At 40.4% G+C, this 14,398-nt stretch overlaps 2 protein-coding genes across 6 annotated transcripts in view; both read left to right on the top strand.

Moving 5' to 3' along the window:
- The window catches only part of LOC134634091 (serine/threonine-protein kinase Nek7-like), a 214,400-nt gene that overhangs the window by 114,666 nt on the left and 85,336 nt on the right, over positions 1 to 14,398 (top strand). The window lies entirely within an intron of this gene.
- LOC134634088 (NACHT, LRR and PYD domains-containing protein 12-like) overlaps positions 1 to 14,398 on the top strand; it is a 245,424-nt gene that overhangs the window by 21,644 nt on the left and 209,382 nt on the right. For 2 of the 4 annotated variants that reach the window (XM_063483151.1, XM_063483153.1), the window contains exons 7-8: positions 1,282 to 1,458; positions 3,543 to 3,716. The exons of the other annotated variants lie outside the window; for them this stretch is intronic. In XM_063483151.1, the coding sequence (XP_063339221.1) occupies positions 1,282 to 1,458; positions 3,543 to 3,716 (351 nt within the window). The remainder of the gene's footprint in view (positions 1 to 1,281; positions 1,459 to 3,542; positions 3,717 to 14,398) is intronic. 4 annotated transcript variants of the gene reach the window in all.

Below are 14,398 nucleotides of genomic sequence, written 5' to 3' on the forward strand. Positions count from 1 at the left end.
TGTGACTCAGGGTAAAAAACTGGAGAAATGCTAAATGACTAACCTGAAGCTAACCTCAGAAAAAGTAAAAGTACTGATTATTACTACAAAGTGTGTGTGTTCATTATGAGATGAGTTTGAATAAAACCATGAAGGACTGTGGCTGCTCTCACACTTTTACATACAGGATGAATAAAAAAGGCGAGAGCAGCATCCTTTTGGGGAGGAGCAGACCTGATGGGACAGGATCCCCATTTAGCCGGCCTCTCTGAGTCCTGTTAGTGCCAAATCAAGAATCCAGCCTCATGTTTTCATCAGAGGGCTTTTAGAACACTCAGACCTGAGTACAAATGTTGTGGGCTGAATTCTTGACAATTATTTTTTTTCTATTGTTATATAGATCTGCGTAAATGGGCACAGACATGATTGGGTCCATGAGACTTGTTTCCTCTCATGGAGCTGAAGGTCTTTTCCACGTCCCTCTGCTCAGTGTTAAAGTGCTGATGATATTCAAGCTTAGGCAGCAGGAGGGATTTCTGAGCATCCTTCACTGATCCAGAACAAAGGTCCAGAGTTTGATCCCTCCCAGTAGGACAGGATACATACTGATAAGAGTTTCAACTTGTCTTTGTAAGCAGACATGATTCAGATGTGCCAGTCTGAGTTTGATTCCTGCAGTTTGTGCATTATAAACAGAGCTGAAGCAGAGGCAGCGTGTGCCTGCAGATGAATGTACGGAAAATCACATAAAAAGGACGTAACCATACTGCTGACAGTTCCAGGGCAGTCACAGAGTTACAGCATCATTTGTGACCATAAAGACAGAAAGCTCATCCAGATCCTGGGATTAAAAGTCCTGGTGGTGTCCAGTCAAACACGTCTCTGTGAAAGCTTCAATCCAACAGGCTCCAAAATCCTTCTGCTCATTTCCTCGCTGGGTTCTTGATGCTCTAGTACCATCTCTCTGTCATCCTCCTCGCTCCCTCTTTGCACTCACAGCCTTTGTGCATCATTAACACTCACATGTGGAAAACCAAAGTTTTACTGAGCAGAAGATGATCATCAGTGACGCTGTCTTTAAAATACTCTTGTTAGAAATGTACGACTTTAATGTGAAACATTCAGAGTTTTTTCTCTTGTTGTGTTTGTTTGAAGCTGCTTCCTGTTGGCTTCAGCTGTTTGGAGTTTCCATTTTCTAAACTTCTACATTCTGAACCTTCTTCAGCTCTGAACAGATGATGAAACACTGAATGATTTCAAGCACTTTGTCTAATAAACTTACATCTTTCATTCTTTATGCAGATTGGGGTGCTGTGATTTGTCAGAGATCAGCTGTGATTATCTGGCAGCAGCGCTGAAGTCCAACCCCTCCCATCTGAGAGAGCTGGACCTGGCCTTCAACAACAAGCTGCAGGATTCAGGAGTGAAGCATCTGTGTGGTTTCCTGGAGAGTCCAGGATGTAAACTTGAAACTCTGAGGTCAGTCAGCATGTTTTAGTTGTGCTGAGATGAATATGATGTGAAAGTTGTGCTGACACTAAACTGCAGACATCAGGCTGATATTATACTGATCCACACTGAGGATCTTCATGGTAAAGTCTGTTTTCTTCTTCTCTGGTTTAGTCCATTGACTGTAGCAGAACAATGTTCACATTTCAAACCTCCAAAGAAGAAGAAAAATCCTCCACTGGATAATTCACTGTGAAACTCTCCAACCCTTCATTCCACCTTAAAGTCTGTGTGACACTGAAATCCAAAGCAAAATGTGCGTTTGCTTTACAGACAGCAGTCCAACACAAACATACACACATCATCCAAAGGGGGCCCGGTGGCGCCTGTGTTCGGCAGCCTCGCCTCTGTCAGTGCGCCCCAGGGCAGCTGTGGCTACAATGTAGCTTGCTATCGCCAGTGTGTGAATGTGTGTGTGAATGGGTGAATGACTGAATGTAGTGTAAAGCGCTTTGGGGTCCTATGGACTAGAAAAGCGTTCACATCAAACACCAAACAGTTTTCTGAGGATGGACACCACCCTGAACTCTTTTATACCTTCCAAAACAAAGAATATTCCACAACTCTCACATGTTGGCCCATCTGACGGGGGGGCTATACCTTCTCCCTCACAGAGAGAATTATGACCTTGCTTTCTGCTTAGCCATCACCTCCATCAGGACATTTGAATGTCTTCAACTTTACAATAGGACCCCTACCTAAAGATTTACCTCCCTCTATGAGAAGAAGGAGTCTCACTATCTGTTTAGCGTCTCCCATTACAATGGCCTCACTGTGAAAGCATCTCACATGCATGCAAACTGGTGACAGGAGTGCTCTTACTATACTAAAGTGAGAAAGTGATATTACTATAACTATTGTGATATGATTAAATGTGTGATTAATACAACAGAAGAGAAATCTGCTTCCACAGAATGAATGAATGGAAATAAGTGGACAGAGATCATCTGAAGTACTTCAAAGGCTTTAAATCATCACATTTCTCTTTATTCTTTATGAACTCTGTTAGTTTCTATCAGTTTTCTGTGTAATGAAGTTAACAGCAGGCTAATAAGATGCTGACAAGTAGGTTTCTATTAAAGGTTGTAATCTGTATATTAAAAAGTGTCGGTGCTTTGGCTCCGCAGCTTAGGCTCACAGGGCTGGACCTGGGCCCTAGCTGTCATAGGGCAAGAGGCGTGGTCCACCTGCACAGAGAAGCACTCTCTCACATCCACACCTACAGCCAATTTAGAAGCACCAGTGAACCTAAGCAGCATTTCATTGGACTGTGCGAGAACATAAAAACTCCACAAAAAGGCCCAGCTGACCAACAAGCTTCAGCCTACAACCTTCTTGCTTTAAGGCACTAGTGCGAACCACTTTCCCCATTTCAGCCCAAATCCTGCATCTTCCTGTTTCTGACTCCAGGCCAGCTCCACTAACACTTTCTCATCAGACACTGCCACCTAGTGGAGGAAGTCTTAGTTCCATTTGAAGCTTCAGATTACAGTTAGTTCCTTTACAAAGAGGTGGAGGTGGTGGGGCCACAGCACCATCATCACTGAGTGCCATAGGACACTTAACCTTTGTTTCCATATGCTGGGAACTTCCTGTTGTTCCAAGGAGGACTGGAAAATGTGTGAAAATCTCCCAGTCAGTTCCTCACAGCACACTTCAATCATTTCCCTCCCACAGCATCAGGACCAGGGCTTTTTCTCTCTTTGGTCCCACTAAGAGATTTCCACACAAACACCTCATCAGTGGGACTCTCAGAGCTACCAGCCCTTTGCTACAATCACAACGCTCTTCATTGAAATCAATGATATCAAAGCTGGAATCGAATGAATCCAAGTCTTGCGCTGATTCAGCATCACATTCATCTTTTGTGCCTTTCCAAGCCAGCCTTGAGTGTCCTTTATTCAGCTCATCCTCTGCTTTACTTTTAGACCTGATTTTAGCTGCTTTATCTCTCTTTGAACAAGTCTATCTTTTCTTCTCTCCCTCATAACAAGACAGCTTCTTCTGAGTCAGAACTTTGTCTAATAAACTTACATCTTTCATTCTTTATACAGATTGATGAACTGTGGTTTGTCAAAGATCAGCTGTGATTATCTGGCAGCAGCACTGAAGTCCAACCCCTCCCATCTGAGAGAGCTGGACCTGAGGTTCATCAGCCTGCGGCATCCAGATATGAACCAGCTGTCTGAGCTGAAGAGGAGTCCAGACCACAGACTGGAGACTCTGGAGTAAGTAGAGTGTTGGCATGGGTGGTTGGTGCTGTCAGCAGTATTGTGCTAAATACAGTCAGTATGAAACAAAGATCCAGTGTTTCCTGTAAAGCCTTCTCAGTGAAGCTGTGAGAGGAGAATGGTGACAGGCTTCAGGACTGGACACAAACACTTCCTCTTGTGATGATTTCTGATACTAGGTTCAGTATTCTATGGTGGTGATCGCAGGGTGTGCACTGGTCAAATGCCAATATGACCCTCCAGAAAATGACGAGGCCAGGTGATGATCATTCAGCTCTTTAATGGGAGATTTAGTGGAAAATTTACTGTGGGTGTGTGTGTGGTTCTACAAAACAGAATAAACAAAACAGAACAGAAATTACAATCCAATGTAGACACCAATAATCAAATTAGAAGGCTACATAACCTGGCAAACAGCATATTCTGCACCACATCTCTGTGCGTTCATCATTTGTTTGAAGCCAGCTCACCTCCTGCAACCACGTTTCCGAGAATACGCGCTTCTTTTGCGGTTCGGACTCCTTCTGACATTTCTTTGGAGGTGGAGGAACACCAAAGTAATTGCTTAAAGGAGCTTGCTTCTTCGACATCTTTAAGAGTTCTAAACAAATGTCTGTCCTGTGGGTGAGGAAGAATTTAGTGAGAGCAGATGTTTGGATGGAATTCCTCCAGTTAACAGCTGGAACCATTCCATCTGGATTGTTGGGGTTGTTGTTGGGGTTCCTAAAGAGCTCAGAGTGGACAGACCAAGGTTATTCTAATGAATGAAAGTCCAAACTCAAACTAGGAGTGAAAAACATTTCCCTTTTTTTCCACTTTATTTTTAGTTATTATTAGGAATAGGAACAGTAACATTTACACAGACATAACAAGGGGAAAAAAGAAACAACTAAATGAAAAAAATGGAAGGGTGGGGTGGGGATTCACCCAGGGCTTTGTGAAGTTACTAAAATGTAATTTTTCCACTTGGAGATACACAGTGCATCTTGCTCATTTATATATACACCTACACACATGTCTGTGTACATACTCACACACACACTTTCAAGTACCTACATACATATCTCCATATACATACATAAAACAATCTACACGTGCATGCATGCATACTCATGCATGCATACCCTTTTACATATTTTTGTGCATGTCTACACAAGTGTTCATTCAGACCAGTTGAGCACCAGAAAATCAGGTTAAATGAAAAGAGAATGGGAAGGGAATGAATAAGATCCTTTTCCCACATTATTCACAATCCTTTTGCATACTCGAAAACCATTTCGACCAATATCTTTGAAAGTTGTCTTTACAGAGTCTTAGAGAAAAGGTCATCTTTTCCATTTCACAAATATCTTTTACTATGGGTGACCATTCTCCAGCCGTTGGTGTGTCCTTGTCCAGCCATCTTCTAGTTATTGCTTTTTGAATTGCTGCCAGGAATATTTTAAAGAGGTATTTGTCTTTCGTACTCATCTCAACTGGTACACTTCCCAAATATATTGTAGCAAGGAAAAACTCAGTCTCGAAACCCATTACCTTTTTTAATCCTCATTAGTATTTCGGCCCATTAAGATTTAATAGCCGGACCGTCCCAGAATATATGGTAGTGGTCAGCCATAGTCTTGCCACATTGCCTCCGGCAGTTACCAGATTCAGGTCTGCTACTCTGAAGTGATTTATACTTAGCTGTAATAAAAAATCTAATACTATTCTTCCAGGAAAATTCCCTCCAAAGAGGGGAGCTAGAGGTACTTATGTTGGTTTTACAAGTATTTAACCAATCTTCATACGTAAGTGTGATATTTGCTTCTTTCTCCCATCTGTTCTTAACATACTGGGTGGAGTGCTTCCTGTATGATTGTAAACACGAGTATAGTCTCAAGACCAGCCTTTTATACTTTACCTTTATAGGTGTCGACAAACATGTCAATGAGGCCCCCATCAGAATCCTCCCTTGCAACTTGAATATTTTTATTAAAATGGTATCTCAATTGTAAGTATCTGTAAAAGTCTGTTTTATTTAACCCGTAAGTTTCACTGAGTTGTAGGAAGCTGTCCATGTCTGTTTTGGTTGAGATTTTACAGTATGCTGTAATACCCTTCCAAGTCCATTCTCTAAACCCCCCATCCAAATGTGCTGGTGTGAAACCTGTATCATCTCCTACCCACCTTAGTATTTGAATTTTCCTTTCAATTTTTTTTTTTTTTATTTAAAAAAAAAAAAATTGAAAGGAAAATTGGAATATAACACATAATACATCAAAAACAAAATATCCAGATATGCCCCCACTTTAAACTTTTTACATTTTGGGAACAAAACAAACAAACAAACAAACAAAAAACAACTCATGGGGAGAGAAGGCAACGATGTCATACAAAGAGCTCAACAGGAAATAAAACACAGCACTCAAGTCTCTAAACAGATGAAATTTCATTCGCTCCATAACTTGACAAAAACATTCTTCTTAAGACGTACTGAGAATGTAATTGTCCCTCCAATCTGATATAGTGGGGGGCGCAGGAAGGAGCCAGCATCTTGTAACTGCTTTTTGGGAAGCTGCCACAAGGATCATAAAAAGATATTTACAGAGATATTTACTGCAGATGATAAATATTAGTTAGGAATATAGTAGAGAATTGTAAGGATATATTATTTGCCTTAAATATGGTGGTTAGAGCTTTGTGGAACTCGTGCCAAAACGGCTTAATCGTCGAGCAATCCCAGAGTATGTGCCAGTGCCCCACCTCCTGCGCCCCACACCTTCTCCAACAACCGAGGGTACCCGTGTGCCAATGTGTCATCTGGTTAGGTGTTATAATTTACATTTCCATATTGATTTACATGCCATCAGCCATTCTTCATTTGATATTGAAATGCCACCTTCCTTTTCCCACCTTTCTTTAATATAAATAGTGGAATGGGGCCTCCTGGGCAATAGCCCCTTGTATAATTTACCAATCATACCCTTAAGTGAGGTGTTCTCATAAGCTCTCCAAAAAATTATTAAAATGGGATCATCTAGATCTGTTTGGTTGAGGATGTTTAGCTGGAGGTAGTTCCTCAGCTGGATGTATCTAAAAAAGTCTAAAGTATTAAGCTGAAAGTCGGTCTTCCAATGTTCAGAATCCTTAACCTTTTTATTATGTATCAGCGAGTAGAAATTTGTCAACCCCTTTGAAACCCAATTTTTAAAAGTCCCATCTAAGAGGTTAGGTCTAAACCCAGGGTCAAATGTGGACCATTGCAGAATCTGAATTTTATTATCTAATTTATATAGTCCTTTTTGTAATCCAAGGTTTCTTTAATCCAAGGGTTTTTTTAATCCAAAGGTTCTGAATCTTCTCAATATGGGTACCCAGGCTTGTGTGGGCCACTAATGCTTGAATTGGTGGATCTTCCATCATTGAGAGCTCAATATCCTTCCATCTTGCGTTAAATTCTGAGGAGCACAAAAAAACAAGAGGCTTGACTTGAGCGGCATAAAAACACAGTTTAAAATGGTAGTGCTCGGCCTCCCTCCTCTTTTGGAAGTTGTAAAGTTTTATATTTAACCCTACGTTTCCTACCTTGCCAAATAAATCTAGAAATGACTTTGTCAATCGCTGATAATTCTGTCTGGGGGATTTCCACTGGAAGTGCCTGGAACAAATACAAATACTGTGGGAGTATATTCACTTTCACACAATCAGTTCTATGGCCCAAACTGAGAAAGGAATTTGCATTCCATCATCTTATATCTTCTTTAAGTTTATTAAATAAAGGGAAATAATTAACTTCGGCTAGACGGGAGATATCTTTTGGCAAATAGATGCCCAAGTATTTCACCAATTGCTGATCCCATATAAGAGGGAATTTTCCACAAAAATGATTTGATGGATTGTAGTTAAAAGCTAGGAATTGAGTCTTTTGCGCATTGATTTTATAACCAGAATAATCCCCAAATTTCTCCAACATATCATTTTATCAGGTTCAGAAATATATATCAAAACCGCATATAATCCGCATATAATGCCACTTTATGGTCCTCTCCATTTACGTGGATATCTTTAATGTTATCTGTCTGTCTTAGCCATTGTGCAAGTAGTTCTATATACAGAACGAAGAGGAGCGGTGAAAGGAGGCATCCCTGCCTCGAGCCACGATGTATAGTAATAGATTGAGATAGATCCCCGTTAATTTTAATTCTAGAAAATGGTTTCTCATGCAAAGTTCGAATAACCTGAATAGTCGTGATGAAACCCCATTCGTTCAAGAACTTTGTATAAGAAAGTCTAGTTGATTGAGTCAAAGGCCTTCTCAGTGTCAAGGCTCACCATTAAGGCCTCCAATTTATTCTGTGAAATATGTTGTAGAATATGTAGCGAGCGCCTAATGTTATCATGAGCTTGTCTTTTCAAAACAAAGCCTGTTTGGTCTGTATGTATAAGATGCAGAAGCCTTTTCTCCAATCTTTTGGCCAAGGTGCACGTAAACAATTTATAATCAACGTTCAACACAGAAATTGGCCTATATGAACCACAATCTCGCTTGTCTTTCTCCTCTTTAGGAATGACTGAGATCACTGCCTCACTCCATGACGGAGGCATTTTCAGTTTTTTAAGAATCAAGTTTACAGCCTTTAATAAGTGCAGAACTAACTCCTTCCAGAGAACCTTATACCACTCTGGATGGAAACCGTCCAGATCAGGTGTCTTGCCAGCTTTCAACTTAGAGATAGCATCATTTAATTCTTTTTCTGTAATTTCAGCCACCAAGGTAGAACCATCCCCCGCTATAGATGGCAAGTAAAGCGAGTTGAGAAAAGTTTCCGTCTGGGAATCATTTTCTGCCAATGACTGTATGTACAAGTTCCTATAGTACTTCTCAAAAGCTTCTAGCAAATCCTCTTGTTTAGAAAGCGTGGCTCCGGAATCCGGGTCCTTAGTTCCAGATATTGTAATATCCACTCTCTCTTTTTGCAGCCTTCCAGCAAGAATTTTTAATGCTTTAGGACCAGCTTCGTAATATTTTTGTTTAGCAAAGACAAACTTTTTTTCAATCTCCTGTAAATATAACAAATTTATTTCATTCCTTGTCCTTTTAATATTGTTTAAGAGATTGGGGCACTGTCTCTCTTTATGGCATAATTCCAACTCTTTCAGTTTTTTATTAAGGCCCACTCTTCTCAGCTGTTTTGCGTTATTATTATGCGCACACCATGACATAATTTTCCCTTGAATCACCGCTTTTAACGTAGCCAAAACAATTGAATAATTAATCTCTCCCGTATCATTCATCTCCACAAATTGTTTTATTTCCACTCTCATCAGGGCCGCGAACTGAGGGTTATTTAAAGTATTTTTATTGAAAGAGGTTTTTGTACAATCACAAACAACAAATTAAACATACAAGCAGTATAGTGTACTGCTTAAAAACAGAAAACCCCACCCTCCCATCTGCCAGAACTAAAGGAAAGAGAGAGGAGGAAAAAAAAAGAGAAAGTGGGGTTCAAATTAGACAGGGTGACAAAAAAACATTGACATTTACAGATGTATACATGCACACAGTTGTACAGAGGCAGCTATTGTCCATCTTTCCATTTGTCAATAAATGTCAGAAATGGTTGCCAGGTAGTGTAGAAGCTGGACGTGGATCCTTTGAGGGAGCATCTCATCTTTTCCAGTTTAAGATACTGCTTAATGTCTGTGATCCGTTGTGAGCATGAAGGCAGAGAGGAGTCTTTGCAATGTAATTACACACGTCTCCTAGCTAACAGAGTGCAAAAGGTACCAAATAGACCAGCGAAGGGACATGGATCAAATGGCTCTCCTAAGATTTTTGACAGAGTAGAGAAAACTAATTGGCAAAACTGATGAAGCATTGGACATGTCCAAAACATATGTAGAAGGGTGGCTGGAGCCTGCTTACATTTATCACAGGTAGGATCCAGATCTGATCTAAATCTGGACAGTTTAGTCTTTGACCAGTGTAGTCAATGTACAATTTTAAACTGAATGGCAGTATGACGTTGGCAAATTGAAGATGAATAGATCCTTGTTATAATTTTCAGCCAGTCTTCTCCTGAAATTTCAACATTTCAATCTTTTTCCCACTTTAATTTTAGATGATTGAAAGTGGTTGAGCTGTGCTGGATTAGTTTATTATAGATGTTACCAATAATTTGTTTCTGATCAAATGCAACTTTAAAAATATCATCTAGCAGAGAGACCTGTGGACGAGAGGGGAAGCAATCAGTATGTGAGGATACAAAGTTTTGTAGTTGAGTATCTAAAAATGTTAGATTTGGGAATGGGAAACCTGTTTACCAGCTGCTCAAAAGAGGCAAATTTGTTGCTTATGTAAAGGTCTTGCATTGACAGAATACCATTTTTACACCAGACCTGAAAGCCTCCACCAGATAAGGAGGGGAGAAACATATGGTTTCTAATAACTGGTGCAGAGAGAGAAAGACTATGTAGCCTGAAGGTTTTCCTAAACTGATTCCAAATACGAATTGAGTTTATCACAACTGGATTAGAAGTATAGTGAGAGATTGGCCTGGCTGAAGGGATCTCGGCGCACAGCAGTGCTCGCAGAGACACCTGTCCACAGGATGAGCTCTCCAGGAGGGAGCCAGCTTGGAACCACCAAATGATCAGTGTCACGCATCCAGTGGAGCAGTACCCTGATATTGGCTGACCAATAATAAAACAGAAGGTTAGGCAGAGCCAGTCCACCCTGTGGGCGTGGCCTCTGCAGGATGCTCTTTCTTATGCATGCGTTCTTCTTCTTCCAAATGAATGATGATATTAACTTGTCTGGAAAGCTGAAGAAATGTTTGGTCAGATATATAAGAAAGGTTTTGAAATAGATAAAGGAGCCTTGGCAACAGGTTCATTTTAATTATATTAATCCTCCCACAGAGGGAAAGGGTTAATAAGGTCCAGCAGTGGATGTCCTTTTTCAGGCTCTCCAACATTGGCAGGTAGTTTATTTTATAAAGATCTTTGTAACAGCTGGAGATCCAGATTTCGAGGTATTTAAACTTTTTATTATTTATTTTGAATGGTATTAAATTAGATGGGATATTTTTTGCAGTTGCATTGATTGGGATGAGTTCACTTTTCTGAGAATTTATTTTGTAGCCAGACATTGAACCAAATCTTTGCAGAGTGCTTAGTAGTTTCGAGGCGTTTAGGGTGGGGTCAGTTATAAAAAGCACTAGATCGTCCGCGCAAAGTGAAACTTTGTATTCTTGGCCTCCTCTGACGACTCCTGTTATACTGGTATCCTGCCATATGGCTGATGCTAAGGGCTCTATAACAATGTCAAGCAAAAGTGGCGACAGGGGCCAGCCCTGCCTAGTGCCCCAATGGAGTTTAAAATAAGAAGAGATCATATTATTAGTACCCACAGCTGCCACTGGTGAATTGTAGAGAGTTTTAACCCACGATATGAATCTGGGGCCAAAACCAAATTTGCTCAAACTATAGAAAAGGTAGTCCCACTCCACCCGGTCGAAGGCCTTCGCAGCATTGAGTGACAGTAGGGCTTCAGGTGTATTGGTTGAGGGAGGGTCATGAATTATACTTAAGACGTGTCTAATGTTGAAGAAAGAGTGTCTGCCCTTGATAAAGCCGGTTTGGTCTGTGGAAATGGTTGTTGGTACCACGACCTCTAAGTGCTGTGATAACATTTTTGCGAGAATAGTTGGAGGGAGAGTGCCAGATGAATAGGACTCTGAAAAAACTGACAGCAGAGGTGGTGCAAGTTCGTTAGAAAACGTTTAAAAAAAATTCAGATGGGAAACCATCTGGTCCGGGGGACTTGCCACTTTGCATTCCAATTGCCATTATGACCTCCTCCTGGATAAAGAGGTCCCTTTCGAGTTCAGTAATCAGTTTAGGGTCAACTGTGGTTATACTGAGGTGACTAAAGAAGGCGTCCATAGCAGACTCATCTTGGCGTGATTCTGCGGTATATAAATCAGAGTAAAATTGTTGGAAACATGAGTTGATTTCTGCGTGGTCGGCAGTAGCGGTTTTTGATACGGGCGACACGGGTGGTTGCCCGGGGCGGCATCGTGGTGGGGCGGCATCACGGGCATCGGCAAAAAAAAAAAAAAAAATGCTCGCACTCATGCTGCCCCGACATCATGCCAGCGCATATTGGGAATGGCATAGGCACCGATCGGTTTTCTATCGCCCATTTGCTTGGAGTAAGGGCGCCCTCGTTTACGAGGTGCGCCTGCTGCTTGTGGCACAGGGAAGAGAGGGCGGGGCGGTGGGGGATTCTCTGGCTGGCTGGAGCAGCATCTAATAACTAACTCGCAAAATAAAACAAAATAAAAACAAATCAACAAACATGAAAACACCAGACATTATGATACTGACTTATCATTTGCACCGATGTTTTTTCAAAATTCTATATGCGAAAAGTGAGCGCGAGAGCCCTCGGTGCGCCTGCTCGCTGCTGAAGTCAAAGTAAACTTTATTGTCATCTCCGCTACATACAGTCCAGTATATAGAGAGACGAGACGACGAGGCTCCAGTTACAGCAGTGCAAGGAAACAAACAATACACATAGGAATAGTAAGAAAATAAATATACACTTTAGGACTCGGGGTAAAGGGATCAATAACAATTTAAAATTTATAATTTACAGTTTGATGATTTAAAGTCTCACACACAACCCGTCGAAAGGGGAGGGAGACCTGTTGCTTCCAAATAGAGCACATTTCATTCATAATGTTGTAAATCCAAGCCCATTATGTATTCATGAGGGGGGGGGGCGCCAGAGGGCGTGTTCGCCCAGGGCGCCAAACAGGCTAGGACCGCCACTGGTGGTCGGTATGCTTTAGGCCCTGTTCATCAGCTTCAGAGGTGAACTGTTTGGATGACTTTTGACGTATTTGGTGTGCTAAGACTCTGCCAATTTTCTCTCCCTCCTCATAGAAGGTACATCTAGACTTTAGGATAAGTCGCTCCGCTTGCTGTGTTGAAATAAGACCGAATTTCATTTTGAGGGCCTGACGTTCTTTAAGGATGCTTTCCGATGGTGAATGACTGTAGTTTATATCTAGCTGCAACATATCATCTAATAGCTGTTTCTTTTTCTTTTTTTAACAGTTTTTATTCATTATCAGGAAACGCATAAAAACATAACAAACCAGACAAACAAGAGAAAAAAAGAAAAAAAAAACCCAAAGGAAATAACACACATTAAAGTTATTATCTACCTTTGCAAATACACATATGGGGGGAAATACAGAAAAGAAAAAAAACCTGAAAGAAGAAAGAAAGAAAAAACAAAAAAGAAACAAAAAGGTAAGAAAAGAAAGAAAATAAATATATTTTCATCCATTTACCCCCAGATTTAGGAAAAAAAAAATTACAAGAGTGAACTGTTGTCCTTTACGCTCATTTCCTAATTACCCGAGGACATCTTAAAAACAACCACTTCCTCTCAACAGTAAATTTGACAAATAATTATTGACAAATAATTTGGCAAATAAATAAGCAAAGGGACCAAACATTGAGAAACAGATCCTCATTTCCTCCTAAAACAGCAGCAGTTCTTTCATGAGGAATAACCTTAAATAATTCCCTGTACCACAAAGTCACTGAGGGAGGTTTATCCTTAACCCAGTAAATGAGAATACATTTCCTAGCTACCAGCAATAGTTTATCACATAGTTTGCGCTGCAAGTAATTTAATGTTAAATCTTTTGAGGGTAGGCCGAGAAGAAAATATCCGGGGTCCCTTTGGAGCCGATTCTTAAAGATATTACTTAGTTCTTGAGATATGGAACTCCGGAATCTTTTGATGAGTTTGCATTCCCAAAAGTAATGAAAAAAAGTGCCAGTTTCTTTTTGACATTTACTACAGAGGGGGGAAATATGAGGTGTGATCTTATGCAAAAACATTAGGAGCTATGTATAGGCGGTGGAGGATTTTGTATTGGGTTTCTTGCAAGCGGTTGCAAGTAAAAGTGGATCTAGCTATGTTAGTGGCTCCTTTCCACTCCTCTTTGGTATATTGAATGTTAAGATCTCTCTCCCATTGTGTGTTGCTACTGAGAATATATAGAAGAGAATAAAAGGCAGAAATAAAATGAGTTCTGTCTTTTCGCTTAATAAGAAATGTCTCCATATCATCATATAAAACTATTTCTGAAGACAGTGGAATTTTGGAATGAACAAAATTACAAACCTGGAGAAAGCCAAAAAATGATCTCTAGGAATATTAAAATCTGTCTGCAGTTGCTCAAAGTTAATCAGTGTGTTGTTTTGAAACAAGTCGCCAATTAACCTTAATCCATTTTTATGCCACGTATCTAACATACTGTGAGACATTCCTGGAACAAAGTCTTTGTTTCTCAATAAAGGAGTCAAGAATGAAGTCTTCTCTATGCTAATAGCTGTTTCAAGAGCTCAGTGTCAGCTTTTTTTCTTGCTGCTGAAAAAGAGATAATTTGGCCCCGAAGACAGGCTTTCAGTGATTCACATATAACTGAAAAAGACATCCCAGGGCTCTGGTTTCGTTCAAGAAAGTCTCTAATCTCAGATTTTTTAAAATTCACAAATGCTTTGTTAGAGAGTAAAAGAGGATTAAAACTCCAGGGGTGGTATACGCAATTGGCATTCTCATCACTTGGGGAGCATGGTCTGAAATAACAATAGATTGAAAATCGCAAGTTTCA

The sequence above is a fragment of the Pelmatolapia mariae genome, linkage group LG9 (genome assembly GCF_036321145.2).
Source record: "Pelmatolapia mariae isolate MD_Pm_ZW linkage group LG9, Pm_UMD_F_2, whole genome shotgun sequence".
Classification (NCBI taxonomy): Eukaryota; Metazoa; Chordata; class Actinopteri; order Cichliformes; family Cichlidae; genus Pelmatolapia; species Pelmatolapia mariae.